The 20,412-nt window shown below is 36.6% G+C and overlaps 1 protein-coding gene across 3 annotated transcripts in view; it reads right to left on the reverse strand.

The window, feature by feature from the left end:
- The window catches only part of GYG2 (glycogenin 2), a 54,418-nt gene extending 34,296 nt beyond the window's left edge, over nucleotides 1-20,122 (reverse strand). For all 3 annotated transcript variants that reach the window (XM_020992971.1, XM_020992967.1, XM_020992963.1), the window contains exons 1-3: nucleotides 20,056-20,122; nucleotides 19,550-19,765; nucleotides 3,006-3,147 (exon numbers count right to left, since the gene is read on the reverse strand). In XM_020992971.1, the coding sequence (XP_020848630.1) occupies nucleotides 3,006-3,147; nucleotides 19,550-19,559 (152 nt within the window). In that variant the 5' untranslated portion in view covers nucleotides 19,560-19,765; nucleotides 20,056-20,122. The remainder of the gene's footprint in view (nucleotides 1-3,005; nucleotides 3,148-19,549; nucleotides 19,766-20,055) is intronic.
- Nucleotides 20,123-20,412: the final 290 nt, after the last annotated feature.

Genomic DNA, 20,412 nt, shown 5'->3' on the forward strand with positions numbered 1-20,412 from the left:
ATTCTTCTTCAAAGAAAAATGCTAGAAGTTGACTCACAATATTGATGCACGAGAAGAAAGATTGATTCTTAATCCATCTCCCTATTTCATCTTCATTTCTCCTACTCAATATCCTTGCTCTGTGAATCTCCTACCCTTAAGGGGCTCCCTCTAACATAGAAACTGAAGAACAAGAGGGCAGGCAGGAGCATATATAAAAGTCATAACCCAAGTTCATAAGAAAATCTCAGATAGCATAGCTTTATCTCTAAATAAAAATACATAGCCAAGCAGTGGAAAATTCAGGTTCCGAAACTAAAAGATCAAACTGCTAATGTTTTTTTTCTTAATTTTTTTTTTATTTTTCTATTTTGGACTTAGGAACACATGGAAAAAAGAGACTCAGGATTCATAAGAAAGTTACCAAGTTTCACCTAGGTGTTTATTTTTTTACATCTTACTGAAAATGTGCACAATTTTTATTTTCAAATACAGTATTCTTTAATGTTGGTATGGCACACTGTCTTTTAACATGTTCTTCAGTGTTGATATGTATACATATATATGTTTTATATATACACATGTATGTATAAATATATACACATATGTATGTATAAATATATATGTATATATGTGTGTCCATAGAATTCTCTCTGTATAAACCAGAATAATTAAGAGGAAACTATGAATTGATGCAGATTAAAGGGAAAAGAATCAGAAGAATATATATAGTGAGTAAAATGATATGAACTGAAAGACAGTTGAACTCTGATTAAATGTGATAACCAATCTTGGTTCTAGAGGATAGATGATTAAATACACTTCCTCCCTGGTATAGAGGTAAGGGACTATGTATAAGGAATATTATGTACAATGCTAGATGCAGTCATTATGTTATTTAGCTTTTGCCAAAATAAGATAATAACAGTTTCCCTCAGACCATCAACCTTGCTTCCAGCAGCCATCATAGAGGGGAGCAACTCTTGTGGCAAAGGAACCTGTCATCCCTACCAATGCCATCACTGACATGAACTATTAAACAAATGTCCCTGATTTGTATAGGCAAGACAAGTGACCAAAGCAGCAAAGTACCCTAAGAAAGACATAAGGGATGCTATTGCTAGGTGGGTCAAACCACCTTGGCCACCATCCTCCCTCAGAGGTGGTAGAGATAGAGATAGATATGGATAGATAGAGGACCCTAAGCCCAAATGCCTAGCAAATAGTAGTGCAATGCAAATCACCAACCCTGCTTGCAGAGGAGCCCTTCTAGCCATCACTGAAGGGAACAACCCTTGTGGACACTGTCCACACACCACCAACACCAATGCCAACTAACTACCAATGGAGAAATAAGCCTAACCCCCCCATGAACAGCAGCTCTTTCCCAACCATAAGCCCTGCTTACAGCCTACTCCCGGCAGCCATTATCCAGGGAAGCAACACTTGTAGAGATGTGGATGCGGAGGCCTCCACCTCCTAAATGACCACAGATATTGAAAACCTAGAAAAGACAGCACTGAAGTCCCTAACACTAACAAATGGTTTGATATCAGAATTCTATGTTTTTATTAATGGAAATGGTGGCAAAGTATAGACATTAGTACCTGCTTGGGTCATTTCCATCTGACTTACAGTTGAAATCTCCTATGTTTACTGTCTTCTTCCATTAAAAAATGAGCTCCTTGAGAGTGGGGGCTATGCTATTTAATTTTGTTTTTTACTTAAAGGGCACATAGTAAACATTTAATAAATGCTGTTTTCATTCATAAACTAACTATTTTTTCTGTATTACAAGGGAAGTTTAATGAAAGAGTGGCTAAATTTCAAAAACATTGTAATGAAAATCTAAAAGGCATTAGTAAAACTGTTTTTTTGAGGAGAACTGCATGGTAAAGCACACTTAGTTCTCTGTCAGTTAACTATGTATGTCATGCTTACTGCTGCAGTCTAACTGTTCAAGTCACAAGGCTTACTCACCTGGTCACACCTAAGGAGAAATAAATGATTCCTTGAATGTTGTATTTCTAAACATACACAAATAGAAAATAATAAAAGAAACATAATATCTACCTAAAAATAGGCATAGATAGATAGATAGATGTAGATATAGATATAGATATAGATATAAATATAGATATAGATATAGATATAGATATAGATACACACACACACAGAGGATATAACACAATCTAAAATATCCAAATGCAAACCAGGAATCTATTTCCACATCCATAGATAAACATACAGAACAGAACCATATTTTGACATGACACAGATAAGTTCAAGTCCCCTAAAATAATGATGTATCAGGATTTTACCCTGTACTCAGCTCACCAAATATCAGTCAAGCATTTACTAAATGCAAGGCATTTTCTAGGCACTAGGGATGCAAAGAACAACATATAATAGTCTAGCCCTTCAAGGAGCTTACATTCCATTGGGAATGCTAGGGATGAGGAAATGAATATCAGCACTAGTCCTGTCCAAACATTATGTGTACATATATGTGTGTGTGTGTGTATATATATATACACACACACACACATATACACACAGACACACAGACATAGATATAGATAGCAGACTGACTAGTGGACGAAGGTACAGTCCTAGATTCAGGAAGCCTTGAGTTCGAGTTCTGCTTCTTCCACATACTAACTCTGTGACCATAGTCAAATTACATAACTAGTTAGCCACATACATATACATACAGAGATCTATGTAATACATAATATATATGTGTATGTGTATGCATTATACACACACATACTTATAAAATAGTTACAAATTGCTAAAAGTCCATTGTCAACATGTGAATTTATACAAATTCTATTATTTAATTTTTCTAGATATTCTACAAACGTCTTATTTTTTTTTCAAAAGATAAAGTTTGCCTGGAGATAGTGAGCAAATTAGGGGTATCTATATAAGCCTAGATCCGTAATATGAAAAGGAATTAGAATATTAGTTTTAAATTAAATTAAAATGTTCAAATATATACACCTGGCTTTTATGCAACTTACCTCGATAGACTAGAGACTTGAGATGTAATTAGTATCACCAGTTTTCTTGTTATCCTGTGATTTTTCAAGGATTGTCCAAGAACAAGAGCTCCCTGGCAGTAAACATCATTGGTAGCGAGTGTCACAAACGCTTGATCTGTAACTAAATATTTAGAAGAAAATCCATTTTACTTTTCTGACTGGCAGAACGGCAGATATATTGCAACCACCCTTTCTCCCAAACTTTCATGCTTGGCACACAGACCATAACATAAAGGCCTGACTTCATGCATGTCGGTATATATCTATTCATGAAGGAGCAGATGTCGCAGTGGATAGAGAGCTGGGCTTTGAGTTAAGATGACCTGAGTTCAAACCTGGCTTCAGACACTTACTAGCCTCAGATACTCCTGGGCAAGTCACTTAACCTTTGTTTGTCTGTTTCTTCAACTTCAAAATGGGGATAATAATAGCACCTACCTCCCAGAGTTGCTGTGAGGATCTAATGTGATAATATTTACGAAAAGCATTTAGCACAGTGCCTGGCACATAGCAGGCATTATCTAAATGCTTATGTCCTCCTTCCCTCCCTCCCTCATTACACAAATGCAAAGCATAATTCCCACCCCATCCTCCAACTCAGAAGCTTATTTAATGAGTTATTGGCTTTCTTCCTTTTCCCTTCTTCTGTTCCCCACCAAACACACACACACACATGAATGGAGGAATGGATGGATGAATGGATAAATGGATGGATGGGTAAGTAGATGGATGGATGGGTGGGTGGATGGATAGATGGATGGATGGATGGATGGGTGGATGGATATATGTGTGCAAATTTGCATGAGCACATGGACACATATAAAGGAGTTGGTCTTTAATCAATCCCAAGAGACCCAAATCTAATCACAAGGTGTTAAACTAACTGTAAGATATGGCTACTCCAGGTGTTCACTTTATGAAGTATAAGCAAGTTATTTAACTCCATTAGAAAGAAAACATTGGCCACTGTCTCAAAATGATTGGCCATGCCTCCAAGTAGACTTACAAAACAGTCAAGTCAAAAATGAGTTGGCTTCTGCTAGTCTACTTATTACAAGAGTAGTTATATGAAAGAGACTCCTATACCTATAACAGAGGGTGGAAGGAGGGGAAATTGCCCCCTCTCTCATTGAGCACAGAGACTAGAGGCAGAGCTACTAGCAGTAGCAAATACTACATTCTTCGGGTCAAGAGAGTGGGAAGCACAGTTTTCCAAAAAGCTAAGGACAAAAGAGGAAGTGACTTGAAGCAAAAGGCAGCTTTAAAAAGTATGACCTCTGACAGCAGAGAAGAGAGCTGACTATGGATTCAACTGAGAATTAACCTTGACAATCAAGAGTGGAGTGGTACAGAAGAGTAGACCCTGAGAAACTGGCCCAGTAGAGACATTGTGCCAAGGGTGGGTCATCATAAGGCCTCCATCAGGAAATAATGAAGTACCTAGAGGCCCTACCTCCCAATGCATAATTTTTTTTAGCCACTGAGTTTCTTGCATGCATGCCTCACTATCATTATACTCAAAGTTTGTGCTCACTCTTCCTATGGATGCTTAGCACGTTTTTAGGTGAGTGTTACCTGGTTTTGTGGTGGGAATGTTTTCCAGCCACTGCTCTTACTATGCCATCTTAATAAATGCTTCTGCTTTGAGCTAATTGTGTCTACTAGCTGACTCTCAAAGACAATTGCATGATGGATGCTCATGAGTGTTAGTTTTAAAAGTTCATTTAGAATGAGGGAAAAGATTTTTATTTTATTTAGTATTCCAAAATTTCCTAAAGTATCTTTTTCAATTAAGAGGTGATTTCTAGTTAATCATTTATAAAACTGTTTTCTCCTTGTTTTCTTTTTTCTTTTTTTTTCATAAGATTGTTGAAAATACAAAAAAAAATAGGCCAACTCTAGGCAAAACTGAGAATTAAGGCAATTGTTTTGGCATATTAAGCAAAATTGAAGCTATTCAGGTGAGGCCCAAAGACCTCTATGGGATCAAAATTGTTTGCCATACAAAACTATTTTCATAATAATGATGATTTTTAACAATATAACTTTTAGCTAGCTTTATTCTCTTCATATAATAGCCAAAGTGTCTTAGTGGCTAGAATCAACCATGGAGACAGGAAAGCCTGGGTTCAGTTATCATCACTGACACATATCAGCTACATGACCCTGGGCAAGACACCTAACCTTTCAGTGTTCCAAGCAACTCTCTACATGTTAGTTGCAGAGAAGGGGCTCACTTGCATCAGTAGAGGGAGATTTCTCATCCGGGAGAGTTTTCTATACCAAAGAAATCATAAGTCTAGAGCCTATGCCTCTGTAACAGCCAGCAACCATTCCTAATGCATGCTTTGTAAATACCATAAGTTTAAGTCATTTGCCAAGTTGTGGTAGAAACCACAAATATTAGTAGAGAGGGATGAAAGATTTTCATATTGAGTATCATGTGGTAAGCTAGACTTTATCATTTCAAGTGTCTGTTTTACTGAAGAATATGCATGCCAAATGTCTTTTTCAATGATTTATAATATGTATTTTATCACTCGCAATGTTTTTGTCTAATACATTCTAGTAAATTTTTTTTAAGCAGAAGGATATGCATTTCTTGCCAAGATAATTGTGTCTAGGCACAGTCAAGTCATAATCAAAATCTCTACCTGCTTCAAAAATCAGATTAACAGAACACTTGAATTGTAAGAGTGAAGGTGGAGAGGGAGGTGATAGTGTTTCATTAACAGAATGGCTTTCTCTCACCATAACTTCTCACTAGGGATACAAGAAATAGTTTGTTATCTGACCCAGTTTACAGTACAACACTGAAGTTCACATACATACCACTACTTTGCACTTCTATAGCAACTTTCAAACAAGTTTGTCTCTCAGGCCCCAGAGAGCTTGGTTGCCAAGATAAAGACAATAGTTCTATGAGGAAAAGAGACACACTGAGAAATCCTGAGCCTTGCCCAAGGCTACTGCATTGTCTTGAGAAATTGGAATTCCTAGCATGAAGCCCTGTGCCCAGACCACACAGTATCTTCGGTTCCCACAAAGCAGACTACAGTAATTCCTGAGGTTTGTAAGACTCCAATAGTACTAAAAATCATACAAGTCCTAAATTAAATCATGAAAATGCAAGCTTTAGAGCTCGCTTTCACATAGTGGTTTCTTTGTTACTAACATTCCAAAGGGAAAAACTAAATAAATGAGCCTCTCTAGATACTCTGTATACTCTCCCTCAACTTACTCTGAGCATTGTTAGCTAAGAAAGAATACTTCAGGTTCTTTCATAGTTATGATCAACTGCAGATGAGAGGGAAATAGTTGTTGTGGTTGTTTGTTTGTTTTTTAATTTGAAAAAAAAATTTTTTTAGTTTTCAACATTCACTTTTATAAGATTTTGAGTTCCAATTTTTTTCTCCCTCTCTCCCCTCCCCCTTCCCCAAAACTGCTTGCAATCTGATATAGGCTATACATGTACAATCAGATTAAATGTATTTCCCCATTAGTCATGTTGTGAACGACAAATCAAAACAAAAGGGAAAAACCATGAGAAAGGAAAAAAAATAGAAAATAGTGAGCTTCGATCAGCATTCAGACTCCATAGCTCTTTCTCTGGATGTGGATAGCATATTCCATCTTTAGTCTTTTGGAACTGTCTTAGATAATTGTATTGCTGAGAAGAGCTAAGTCTATCAGAGTTGGTCATCGAACAGTGTTGCTGTTACTATGCACAATGTTCTCCTGGTTCTGCTTACTTCACTGAGCATCAGTTCATGTAAGTCTTTCCAGGTTTTTCTGCTATCTGGCCGCTCATCATTTCTTATAGAACAATAGTATTCCATGACATTCATATACCACAACTTGTTCAGCCATTCCCCAATTGATGGGCATCCCCTCAATTTCCAATTCTTGACCACCACAGAAAGAGCTGCTATAAATATTTTGTAAATGTGGGTTACAAGGAAAGTATTTGTTAACTTTCAGGTGATATTCTTGAGTGAATAAAACAAAAAAACATAATTCACATTTACAAAGTACTTTCCTCACAACAACCCTATAAGGAAGATACAAGTATTATCAGCCCCATTTTGCAGATGGGAAAAGTGAAGCTTCAAGATTTTAAGTGATTTGCCCATGGAACATGCCTAAGAAGTGTCTGAGCCTTGATTCAAAACCAGTTTTCCTGAATTAAAGTTCTATAAGTCCTGACTCTTTCCTCACTATAATCTGAATTGTGTACTGAAGTGACTGCTGTCATGATTCTATTTTGGAAGTTAACTAAATACAAGACAGAAGTGTAGTCTATTAAGACCTAAGTATGGGAGCACTTCTGTGGTGCAATAAATAGAGCACTGTCCCTGGAGTCAAGAGGACTTGAGTTCAAATTCTGCCTTAGACACATAACACTTACTACCTGTATGGGCAAGTCACTTAACCCCAATTGCCTCACAAAAAAAAAACCCTCTAGTATGACTGAATGTGCTGAATTTCACTATTGATGTTTCAAAAATTTTGGATGCTGACTTAAGCCACTGTTCATTTTTTAATAAGCAAAGTTAACTTTCTTTTTGTTATACAGAAGTGGTTAGGTTCCATAGTATCCTTAGTTTTATTTCCTTGGTCATAAGGTGATAAGGGGTCAAAGGAGATTGAGGCCAGAGGAGGTCATAAGAATAGGTAGTAACAAAACAAATCCATGGCAGAACTCACTTAAGCACATAATTCAGATTATCCAGAGAGTCAACTTTCTAGAGCTTCTAAGCTATGGATCATTATTGCCATTCCTGCATCCTAGACTTTTGAAAGATTTGTCTAGATGCCTCACTAGGATTCTGTTATTTTGGAGGAAATATCAGACAAATGGAAATTTTTGGCATTTTAATGTAAATGTCTGAAACATATTTATGGGTTTTACACTTACACCTTCAGTGTTAGGACCAGTAGCCTCCTTAACATTTCCTCTACCAGCAGACCTTTTATTTAAGAGGCTATATTATTTTTAAAACTTGGAACATATGGTATAATACAAATTAAATAAGGCTGAATTTTTTTAAAGTACACTAGGGAAAAAGGAAACTGTAAACATAGAAAGCTATACAAATGTAGAAGCAGGATGCAATTATAAATCTTTATTCCTTCATCAACAGGATTCTGTCTTTTATATAATTTCCCAAAAAAATGTAACACTCTCTAAGGCATATTCTCCCAACCCCAACCTGCACTGTAGGCCAGGTCCCAAAAGAACCATTTGACTATTTCTCTCTTCAGGATTTTATGGTAACCTTGAGATTCTGGAAGGTTGTTAATACTATAATGAATACTATAGCCCCTATCCAGTACCTTTCCCAATGATTAATCAATTAGCCAGACAGAGTTATTTGGCTATTAGAGAGGGGTATTTACTTTGGAACACAATTCACAAATACATAATACATACAGAGTTCAGGGGAAAGTGGGCTCAGGGTTAGAGAGTAAACATGGCAAAGAGGTAATTCGTAGCTACTGCTTATCGGAAGTCTTTTTTTTTTTGGTAAGGCGATTGGGGTTAAATGACTTGGCTAGAGTCACACAACTAGTGCCAAATGTCTGAGTCCGGATTTGAACTCAAGTCTACCTGACTCCAGGGCTAGTGCTGGAAGTTTTGTTTTTCTTTTTTTGTTTTTGTTTTTGTTTTTTGGCAAGGCATTTGGGATTAAGTGACTTGCCCAGGATCACACAGCTAGTGAGTGTTATGTGTCTGAGGCAGGATTTGAATTCAGGTCCTTCTGACTCCAGTGCTGGTACTCTATCCACTGCACCACCTAGCTGCCCCTGGAAGTCTTTTTTGTGCCTCATGGAATTATTATGAAATTTCCCTGAGACTTGTCTCTTTGTTGGGCTCCTAAAGCCAGTGCCTTTGTAGAGTCCACAACTAAACTCAGTTTATCTCATTTATCTTTTTCAAGTCCCCAGCTAGATGCAATGTTTTTTAATGGACCAAGTCTCTCCAATAACATGGTCAATGGTGGAGTACAGAGGGGAAAAGGGAGTATAACATTTGATGTTGGCTTACTCCCTTCTTACTAGCAGTTCTCTGGAATTGGGACTAAAAAGTCTTCTCAAACCCCTCCCAAAGCTCGACTACCAAAGCAGTTTCTAGAGTAGTTAGTAGAATTCCTCTCTCTGATATACATATGCCTAAATATGTAGCAAACTCAATACATTCCCTGTGTCATTTAATTTTGTCCAGTGAGTCAAAAACACTTCCCTCCTAGTTTAAACGGATTGATTAGTTCAATAGAGGTGTCTAGACCTCTTCACACAGAGTTTATGCTTTTGATTAATACCTTCTATAGCTCAAAGATGTTTTTCACCTGAGAAAGGTATCAGGGTATAAAATATCTTGTTAACTCTATTAACTGAGGTTGAAGGGTGTAGGACACCCATCTTACAAACAGACCATCCAACCCCTCCTCTCCTTGAGAAGAAATTACCTTTCCTCCAACATTAGCTTCAAAAATAAATATGTAGTATTATTTGAGCTACTAAATTTAAGAGAAAATGAAAACAAGAATTTGGAAATATCATGACTGATAAGATATCAGAAAAGATAGTGGGTACTAAAGTGAAAACCATACAGCTTGCTTCACTGGAGAGTAGTTCTTCCAATTTCTTTGATTAATGAGGCCAGGAAAAGAGTTTTACATACTTCTTTCTCTTCTTTTCACCTCCAGATCATTCTTCTACCATCATCCTTCATGAACTTTCTTCTTCTAAAGGCCAGCAAATACACTAAGATCTGATGACCCTAAATACATCTTCATTTATATCATATACTTACATCACTCACAATTACTCAGTGACCACATTACTTGGCTCATGATACTCTTTTTCGACTTAGCTCCTGTCATTCCCAAGGAGATTTAAACATTCATGATAATTACTCCTCCTACCAACCTGCCCACAAGTCACTGAAATTCCTCATCTTCAAAAATCACCTTCTCTCTACTTCAGCTGTAGAACAACATAAGAACACTATGAAATTAACCAACTCTTAGAATTTCACCATCTCTAAGATCTAAAACTTTGAAATTCTACTCTCCAACCATAACTTTCTGTAGTTCCACCTATCCCATACTGTCATATAATAAACCTACTCTTTATTTTTATGATGAAATCTGAACCCCTGATTCATTCTTGTTCTCTCAAATTATCTCCCCCACTCTGGCTTCCTTTGTTTCTGTAGTCAGCTTTGACCTCATGGTTGACTAAAAGTTTTATAAACTATAACCTTAGAATACCTTGTCCATCTGATCTTCCATCATTTCAGACTCATGGGTCATCATCAATAAGTGTGGGTCCTTATCCTTGGCTAACTCCCAACATCCTGTAACTCCATTGTGATTCCAGGACTACTAAACATCATTGAAGAATATCAATGAATCAAGCTAATTTCAATTTCCATTCCAATCCTTCCTACACTGCCAGATTATTCTTCCTAAAGCATACAATAGTATCACTCTGGAGTTCAAAAACATCAGTGACTTGCCCAAGCCTGTCTGTTTATGTTTAATTTGAAGTCCTATAAATCAAGGCCCTCCATCACATATGCCCCTAACTTTTCCTGCCAGATTAATCTCCTACTACTCCATATCTATCTGACAAATAGATATAGATTGATTCGTATATTATATATAAGTGAATATGCATATATTACATTATATATAGTCTAATGAATAATCCAGTTTCTCAGGGATGTGGAATAGATAGTTAGAAAGCTAAATATTTATAGAGATATATCTCTCTGGAAAATTACCTTATTCATTGTCACCTCGAAGATACTTTGAATTTTCCTGCCTCCACATCATGCTGTTTCCTTTGCCTGAGACAAATTTCCACCTCCTCCCCAAACTCATCTCCAGTTCCTTTCCTTTATATATCAAGTCTACTATAACCTCTTTCATGAAGTCTTTCCCCATGTTCCCAAATGGGCAAGGTGCCTTACTCCCTTGAATATCTTTAGCATTTTGCTTGTATTTCTACTGTTACATTTATCTCACTCTACTTTATGTGGCAGCTACTTGTTCAGTCAACAATTTGCTAAAAAATAAAAAATTTTAAAAAATTTAAAAAAGAGCTCACTATGTACAAAGTATCATGCTAGGCACTAAGGAAAATAAAAGATTTAAAAAAGCAATGTCTCTGAACTCACAAAGCTAGGTCCCAATTAGTACCAATAATGAATCCCCCAAAAATGGTTACGTGAATTTGAATTCACATTATTTAAAATTGTAATGATGTAAAAAATGGTAATTAATTCCAACCCAATGGAAATATATCATACAGATTTTAAGAAAACTCATTCCTACTATCTGGGACCTGGCTATAGTCTGGAAGGGGGATATGACATATATACAATGAACTATAGCGCAAAATAATACTTAAATATACAATCAAGTTTTTACCAAAGTGCTATGTGAAGTGTTAAGAAGAACAATAATTACCATTAGGAGGAAAGTATGAAGGGGAAATCAGGGAAGGCTTCATGGACAAAGGAACATTTAAATAAGGATGGATAAGATTTCAACAAATTGGGATGGGATGGTGAAGGAACATATGGAATGGCACAAGTAAAGGCAGCAATGTGGCACAGGCAAAGGACCTTTTATGGTAGGTGATAGATAATCCAGTTTGGGTAGAGTGCAAAGTACGTGAAAGCAAACCTGGGACAAAGTAAGGTTCAGAAATTGCATTTCTCTGCATCCCTCTTTCTCTCACCTTTGAAAATTTTGTTTCATTTGGTATTATTTACCCCAGTTTTAAATATTTGCTGAAATACATATGATGGTTTCAATAGTTCAACAAACACTGATTTTTGCCACTGTGAATACTCCATCAACACAATATTAGCTTCTCTTAGTCTTCAAAGAAGTTTGTTTTAGGTTGCTATGGCTAAAAAAATTCCATTACCTGAAGGCCAACTGTCTGATTATGAGCTTCTCCCAACTTAGCTTACTAAGCTGGACAAGAGTCATAAAATCCATTGTTAGGCCCATTCTTATAGATTCCTAGCAACATTTAAAGCTGGAAGTGACCTTAAAGATGATCATATCCAATCTCCTCTTTTTTAGTTGAGGAACTTGAGGTCTAAAGAAGTCAAATAATTTGTAAAATGTCACAAAACTAGTTATCATCAGAACTTGGACTCACACTCAAATCTATATGTATGTGTATATATGTGAGGGTGCATATGTGTACATATATGCAAATACTTATGTATACATATACATATACTTACATATGCATACACACTTATTATATATGTGCATATTACATATACATATACATGCTATACATATTTATTTATTTGTATACATGCTCTTTCTACTATTAAGACAGGAAAATATTTCACATTTGTCTTTCTATACCCAATATCTACCAAAATACCTGAAACGCAGCAAGAATTTAATATGTTTATTGATTGATTTGTCTCCTAATAAATATTCTTTCCATCATAATACACTACTTAAAACTGTTACAATTTAGTAAAACCCACCTGAAGTTATGATTTGCTAACATAGTTTTTGCGAACCCATGGCTATTGGAAATGCTATATTGAGATATTTGTGTAAGACTGATTGGAAAAAAAGGAAATCAAGGTATGAAGGTCTATTAAAAGGGTACTGTAATAGTCTAGACAGGTGACACTGAACAACAGGAACAAAGCGGAGGGAATGTGCAAATAAATACAAGATAATTTTGGAAAGAAAAGTCCTAGCAAGAGAGCAGATCATAAAAGGCCTCATGTAGAAAATAGCACTTGAACTATACTTGAAAGGAAACTCATAATAACTCTATAAAGTAGGATTACAGATGTAATTATCCCTATTTTACAGATGAAGAAGCTAAAACTCAGAAAGTTTAAGAGCCTCAACTGTAGTTACACAGCTGGTAAATATTGGAGGTAGAATTAAAACTCAGGCCTTTGTAACTCTAATGACAAGAAACCAGGGAAAAAGACAGAAAAGCAATGAGCAAACAAAAGAAAAAGAACAAAAAAGGAATAAGGGGTGTTCAAAAGCATTGAATACAAAAGAAAATTAAATTGCAGGAATATAAGGTTTGAGAAAAGCCTATTGGACATGGTGATAGAGAATTCATCACCACCTTTTGTGAGAGAATTTTTAATAAAAAGGTGGTCTTACTGTGAATTCACCATAGAGTTAATTAGAGTAAGTTTATTTGGGAAAAGTCAGAGTTGTCATCTATGTGTTTCAATAGTTTCATGAAGATTTCATGGAGATATGAGCATGTTATAAGACACTCCAAGGTCATAAAACAAAAAATTAAAACAAATTTAACAACTAAAAGACACAACAGTTCCATTCACTCAGATATCTGGACTCCTTAGAATGTGAGGAAGATGGCCTTCTTATGCCATTGGTCCTTTGGAATGGATCTGGGTTACCCTGATTTAGGGATAACCGTATTTTTATTGCCTGGGCTGCCAAATGGGAGATTAAATCCATTCAAAGCAAGAACATTAATTCCCCTCAGTGTTTCCTTTCCTTTCTCTCCTTTAAACCCCTACTGCTTCTGAATACATGGCTATCTGCTGGATATTTGGAGTTGTATATGATAATGGAACGACATTAGTCTTTTCCCCGAATCTCCAAAGGTTACCTTTTATAAAAGAATGGACGTTAGAAAAGAAAATATATACATGCACACATACGTATATATAGATATATACGTATGTGTGTGTGCATCTAGTTCAAGTTCAAAAATAGCCCTTTCATTTTAATAAGGAAATTTAATTAATACTGAAATTTGCTGATAAAGAGTAAAGTATATCGACAGAACTTCAGTTCTAAAGCATATTAGAGCTATCCATATGAGATTAAAAAAAGGAGAATTATTCAAAAGATTTATTTAATAATAACTTACATTTATATCATGCTTTAAAATTTGCAAAGCTTTCTTTTTTGGGGGGGCTAGGCTAGGTGACATGCCCAGGGTCACACAGCTAGTAAGTGTTATGTGTCTGAGGCCAGATTTGAACTCAGGTCCTCCTGACTCCAGGGCCGGTAATCTATCCACTGCGCCACTTACCTGCCACCAAAGCTTTTTACATACATCATTAGATCCTCAAAACAAACCCATAGGGTAGTTATTAGCCATATTATTCCCATTTTATAAATGAAGAAACCAAAGCCTATAACAGTTAAGTGACTGCCCACAGTCATGTGTCAGAAGTAGAATTCAAACTCAGTTCTTCCTAATTATAAGTGAGCACTTTCAGTCATGACACGCTGCCTCTCAAGTCACTGTGATTTACATCCTTCCCCTTTTTCAAGATTAGATATAACCTCCTCCGTGAAGTCTTCCTTTACCAGCTTAAAGTAATCCCCATTGCTCCTTGAATTTTTCAGGCCACTGACCTTTTCTAGCTACTTGATCATTTTTAACATCATATAGCTATTTGGTTATATGAGTTTATATATCATCCCATATTATAAGTCCTTTGAGGGCAAGGTCTGTATTATTTTCATCACTGTATCCCTAGCACCTAACACAGTGCCTCATTCAGGGGTTTGATACATGTTTATTGAATTTAATTACATGAATTGAATTACACATTCCTAAGACATTTTTCAAATTACTGCACTATAGCCTCCCCGGACCCAAGTCTTCCTCTAGTAAATGAAAGATGACATTTGGAGGTTGAATTTCTCAAGTTCATCACCTCCCTCTTGTAAAGGAGAGATTCCAAGGGATAAAGTGCTGAGGTCAAAGGTGATTTTGTCATGAAGACCAAAATAATATAGATTGACATAGAAGGGTGAAGAAGTAGAAGAGAATGAAGCTATGCTCTATGCAAGGTAACAGCATGTCTTAAAAAAACAAGCATGTTTTCATGCAATTAAATTTGACCAAGTACAGGATTAAACATTAAATGGTAAGTCAGTAAGAACAGTACCTGTCTATAACTACCTTATCCTCCAAAAATAATTCAGATCTACCAGAGAAGTAGCTTCTGTTACTTTTATTCATTGAAGGGGCCTTTGGGGGTTTCTGGGTTTGTTTTTGTTTTTTGTTTTGTTTTGTTTTGGTAAATAGTTGGTGCTTACATAAAGTCTGAATTGCTAATTTCAATGTTGATTAAAATCAATTTTAAATGGTTTTCAAATTAGAGAAATCCAAACAAGCAAACTACACAGACATTTTTCTGCTGCCCTACAGGAGGGAATTTGGTGGTATATGCCCTCTTAAAGGCAGTATTCTGTTTGCAACCTAGAAAATATATTGAGCATTCTCCTTTCTCAGACAGGAGGGATGAAAGGATAAACAGCACAATAATTAGCCATAATTTTCTGGTTTCTAAAAACAACCTACTAAAATAATATCCCAACAGGTGATCAGTTATTCATTTCTACTAATATGTCAAACAAGTAGACCTTTAAAATAAAATAATAGAATATGATGGAATGAAGTTGCCTTAGACAGAGCTACATAGCTCACAAGGTTGTCATGAAGATCTAATTAGAAAATGTGCATAAAGGGTGTCTAAATCTTAAAGCACCATATAAACATCAGCAGTTATTGTTATCCCTCCACATAATTTTATTATGATACCTCATTGTGCTGGGGAGGTGACCCTGGGTTCTCAAAAGACTCTGTCAATAGAGCACAAGCTCTGGAGAGTACTGCACCAAAGTGTCTTATAGTCCCAGTAACAAAGTGAGGACAGCCTTTCTGAGGACAGCATAGCTAAGAATGACAGGCATATCATCCGTAAATTAGCTACTATGATAAATTGTGGCAACAATTAAAGTTTGGCACTGGCAACAACTCATGATACAAGGAAAAACATTAACTGGCCCTCAGTCCTGTGTATCTTTTTCTTCAGAAGAGACAATGAAGAAATAGCAGAAAAGGAAGCACTCTGTGTGCTAAGAATCAAAAGGTTTTTAGACCATCTATACATAATAAGTGGGTATTATAAACATGAGATCTTTGTTCAATGGCCAACTAATTGTTAAATTAATAGAAATGAACCATATCAATATTAATATACATGTAATTAAAAAACCATAAGACAAAAGGAAAGTACAGCTAAATTAAAGGATGACTCACTGGTCTTCCCTTGGAGAGGCAAAGAGTTACTGGAATGACTTTCATCATGTGCATAAGGCAACAAGATGCATCATTTGATGGAACTCTGCCATCTTGTCATGCATTACTCATGATGAGCATTAAAAAAAAAGATTACATGATGATAACTGCAATTTTTGCACCAATATGTGCTGCAGAGGATAAAAAGGTAGATTCTTTCAATTCAAGTCAATATGTATTTTGATATTTAATCACTCTGGTGCAAGGGATGATAATATGCATACATTAATGCATATATATACACACAGTGTATATATGGTCTTGTATATATAGCTATATATTTTCTGTACTCGTATATGATATATGGTGCAATCATGACGGCCTTTAGAAATTAAAATCTCAAGAGTCATTAATTCCTTAAGCCTGTGCATATTTCTAATTACTCAGAAACTATCATCTATCTATTTATCTATCTATTCATACAGACATACACACATATACACACATATACATGTATACATATATGCATACATATATCTATGTCTATGTATAAAATGAATACTTTGATCCAAAAAAATTAAGAATGTGATAGAAATGGAAGTAGTATCTTTTTTTCCAAAACAATTGATTCAAAGTAGAATTGTCTTTTTAAAAATGAAATGCATAAATATCAAAAACAATTCTACAAAAGTTTCACATGAGACTCAAAGTAGTCACATCATGCTAAGATCACTGATGGATAAAACTTACAAGAGAATAATAAACGGAACTTGGAATTAATGTGTCAACACTGCCATAAAAATCTCTACCATTAGTAACAAAGAAACTACCTCAGTTGGGGATTGATGGTTTACTCTTTAATCTGTAATAAAAATAAGCAGAAACGAATTTAAGAAGAAGAAATTGGGGAAAGAACCTGGACCAGATAAAGTATATACTAATGAAATTAACATAGTCTTGAAAGCATTGCAAGATCACTTCACAAAATATCCTGAGGAGAAGATAACAAAAAGAAAGGAAAATTTATAACAAAAGAGCAAATAAATAATACCAGTGCCTACTTTGTCATCTTTACATAATATTTATGAGAATAATCTGCATGTACAGAGAGGATACCTTGGATAAAATTGTGAGAAATAATTAGCGAGCTCTCTTAATAATTCTCTGTAGTATATCACAACTTTACAACCATATAATGACCAAAAGGTGCACAAAACAAAAGTTTATGCAGAGTTTATTGCTTGTTGCCTGAAAAAAAAATAGCATTTGATTTAAGGCACAATTCAAGGCACAAGGTCTCCTACAAAAAGGAGTCTTTCATACAAATCTTAAGGATCAATATGAAACTCTTTGATAAATGAAATCCCAGTGACAGATTTTTAAAGGAACCTCTGATTATTAAAAACAAGCAAAGAATAAATTAGGAAGAAATATACAGGCCAGAAGGGTTCACTACTATCACAGATAATGTCTTACACAGAGTGAAACTGGATTAACCTACAGATGGCAAAATCTCTAAAATTCTCCCACTTGTAGATACCATGAGGTGCATTGTTTTGTTTTTATTGGTACCTTTTGTTTTCACATCACATTCCTTTGCACATATGTCTCTCCACCTGGACAACGGGAGATGACCCCCTTTGGTACTAACAATACTGATAAATCATGAATTGGACTCAGAAAGACTTATTTCGATATCATTTAGTCAACTATGTGAGATCCAATGGGCAAAGAGATGCATTGTGGTCCCAAATTAGGAAGAACAAAATTCTAATGAAAATCTGTATTTGACAAGAGGAATAATAGAATGATATGAATAGATATCCATTAATAAAATTCAAAAAAGAAACCCTTGATGGGAAAAGGAGGTAGACCAGGAATGACGGTTGAGCAAACAATAACAGATGAGAATATCCACTGGAATGCACAAAATATAGAAGAAAGCCACTAGCATGTTAGGTAGAGATTCTGCAGAAGAACAAGGACAAGAATCACTAAAGATGAAAACATAGATGAATGACAGTCTAAACCCATAGAATCTACAATAATGAGATCATGGATCCACTGAAATAAGTATCATCACCTAATCCAACCTATTTACCTTACAGATTAGTGAACTGAGGTGAAGAGAAGATAAGCACTATACTCATGGTCACACAGCTGTGAGGTATCTTTTTTCTTATACCAGTGAGTCTAAATGTCACCATTTTGGGTTGCTAAAGTCAACTCTTCATTTTTATATGCCCATTATGTTTAAAGGTGAAGAAATGAGTTAACTCACTTCCTGGTGATTAGCTGTGACCCAAGTTGGATTTAGCAGTCAGAAAATGTCCAAACTGACTACTCAGGAGTAATTTTTTTTACAGTCAAAAGAGAGCTGTTTAAATAAATCTACTTAATGTTCCCTAAATTTTGAAAAATCTTATTTAGATAACCTCATTGACCATCTCAATATGTGTGTGTGTGTGTATATATACACACACACACACAACACACACACATACACAGATACACAAATACATATATATTTGTGTGAGAGCACTACTCATTCAGTGATCAAAAACTACACGGCTTTTAAAATACTTCTGAAGCACATGCACATTCATTAAGGATATAAAAATTCTGTTATAATTTTGAAATGGTTTTGCTGAAAGAAAAAATGAATTCTAAGAAATTATTACTAATAAAAAGTGATGCTTTATCACTTTATGGTTTATAAAAATATATATGTGTGTGTATATAGTATTTATTATTTATTATATGCTATATAGGGATGTGTATAATGTATATACACATATACATATGTGGATGTATATATGTGTGTACATGTGTGTATGTACATATATACGTACATACATACATACACACACACACACATATATATATAGTCTCTTTTAATCCTTCCAATGCTGGAAGCTAGGTAAACAGGCAACATTATCCTCATAGTTATTACACATGAAGAAACTGAAGATCATAGAGCTTGCCTGGAGACCTACATGTATAAAGTTGAGGGGGGAGGGGAGTACAAAATCTTCTGGCTCCAAGTCAGAGATTTTCCACTGTGCCATGCTTCGTGGTATTCTACAAATACGCTACAAAGAGCCAACACATGGGAAGATAAATTCTTGTTACTACAGGAAGCCAAAAATAGGAGAAGTCCAATTCCTATCATCCCCCTAAACAGATGGTAGAATTTCTAACGTGTCTAGGCTATTTATGACAAAGCATCCTGGTTGCAGTAAATAACTGAAAATGGTTTTCCTTGCATTGCTTTCCAACAAGGGCAGTCAGGGAGGAAAAGTTAACATGAAACATATACCCACGGCAGAAGCAATTTCAAGAACTGCACATTTACCACTGAATAAGTCTCAAAATAAATGGCATGTTTACCACCCCCAGGGCTGAAAAGGGAAGAAAATACACCTACTTACCAGACATCATCTAAAGCCAACAGGATAAGGGGATGAGAACAGGGGGCGTGTATATATGGATATCTGCACTCCAGCCCACAGAGAAAAAGCAGCAACTACAGCTCTCAGAAAGGGCCCAAGATGAAGAGATGAGGTTCCTCCAGAGGAAGAGGGGTGTGGAGGGTGTGGGGTGGGGGAAAGGATGGAAAATCTTGCCTGACTTTGCAGGTCTCTTGCCTGCAAAAGAGAATAAATTAATTTCCCTCGATCTGCTCACAGCTGCAAATGTCCCCTCCCCCTTCAAGGCAGCAGAAGCAGAGTCAGGCATGCCCCAGCCGCCGAGCGGCCAGGCTCACCCGCAAATGCTCTGGCTGTCAAGGCACGCCATCCCTGGGACCAAATTGCTCTTGCCCACACTTCTCCTCTTCCTCCCCCTCCACACCTGCGCCGGGCTCACCCTCCTTTCCTGCACTCCGTCAGTGCCCTTTCCCCCTCGCCCACTGTGTCCCCATCCCGGGCCCCGAAACCTGCTGGGCGCTGAATAAGGGTGCGCTCACACCCTCCCCGGTCCGGAGTAGCCCTGCACACCGCTCGGGTCCCTCCCGCCCCACCCCCGCTGAATCAGGGGCTACCTCTTCCCCCCCACCCCGCACTAGGGCAGCCTCTGTAGCCCAGGTCTGCCGAGCTGGGAGTCCCCGGAGCCTTCTGCCTGCTGGGATTGGTCGCTCACTGGAAAGCCGGCCCCGCCCCTTACTCTATGCAGCCGCCCCCAACCCCAGTACAAGCGACAACAGTAGCCTCCGGAACCCCTCCAGTGTTTTCCTGCCTACCAATCGCCCCTAACCCCCAAGACTCTTAGGGACATAAGGGTAGCCGCCGTTACT

The sequence above is a fragment of the Phascolarctos cinereus genome, unplaced genomic scaffold, assembly GCF_003287225.1.
Source record: "Phascolarctos cinereus isolate Bilbo 61053 unplaced genomic scaffold, phaCin_HiC Scaffold_726;HRSCAF=1367, whole genome shotgun sequence".
In the NCBI taxonomy this organism is placed as follows: Eukaryota; Metazoa; Chordata; class Mammalia; order Diprotodontia; family Phascolarctidae; genus Phascolarctos; species Phascolarctos cinereus.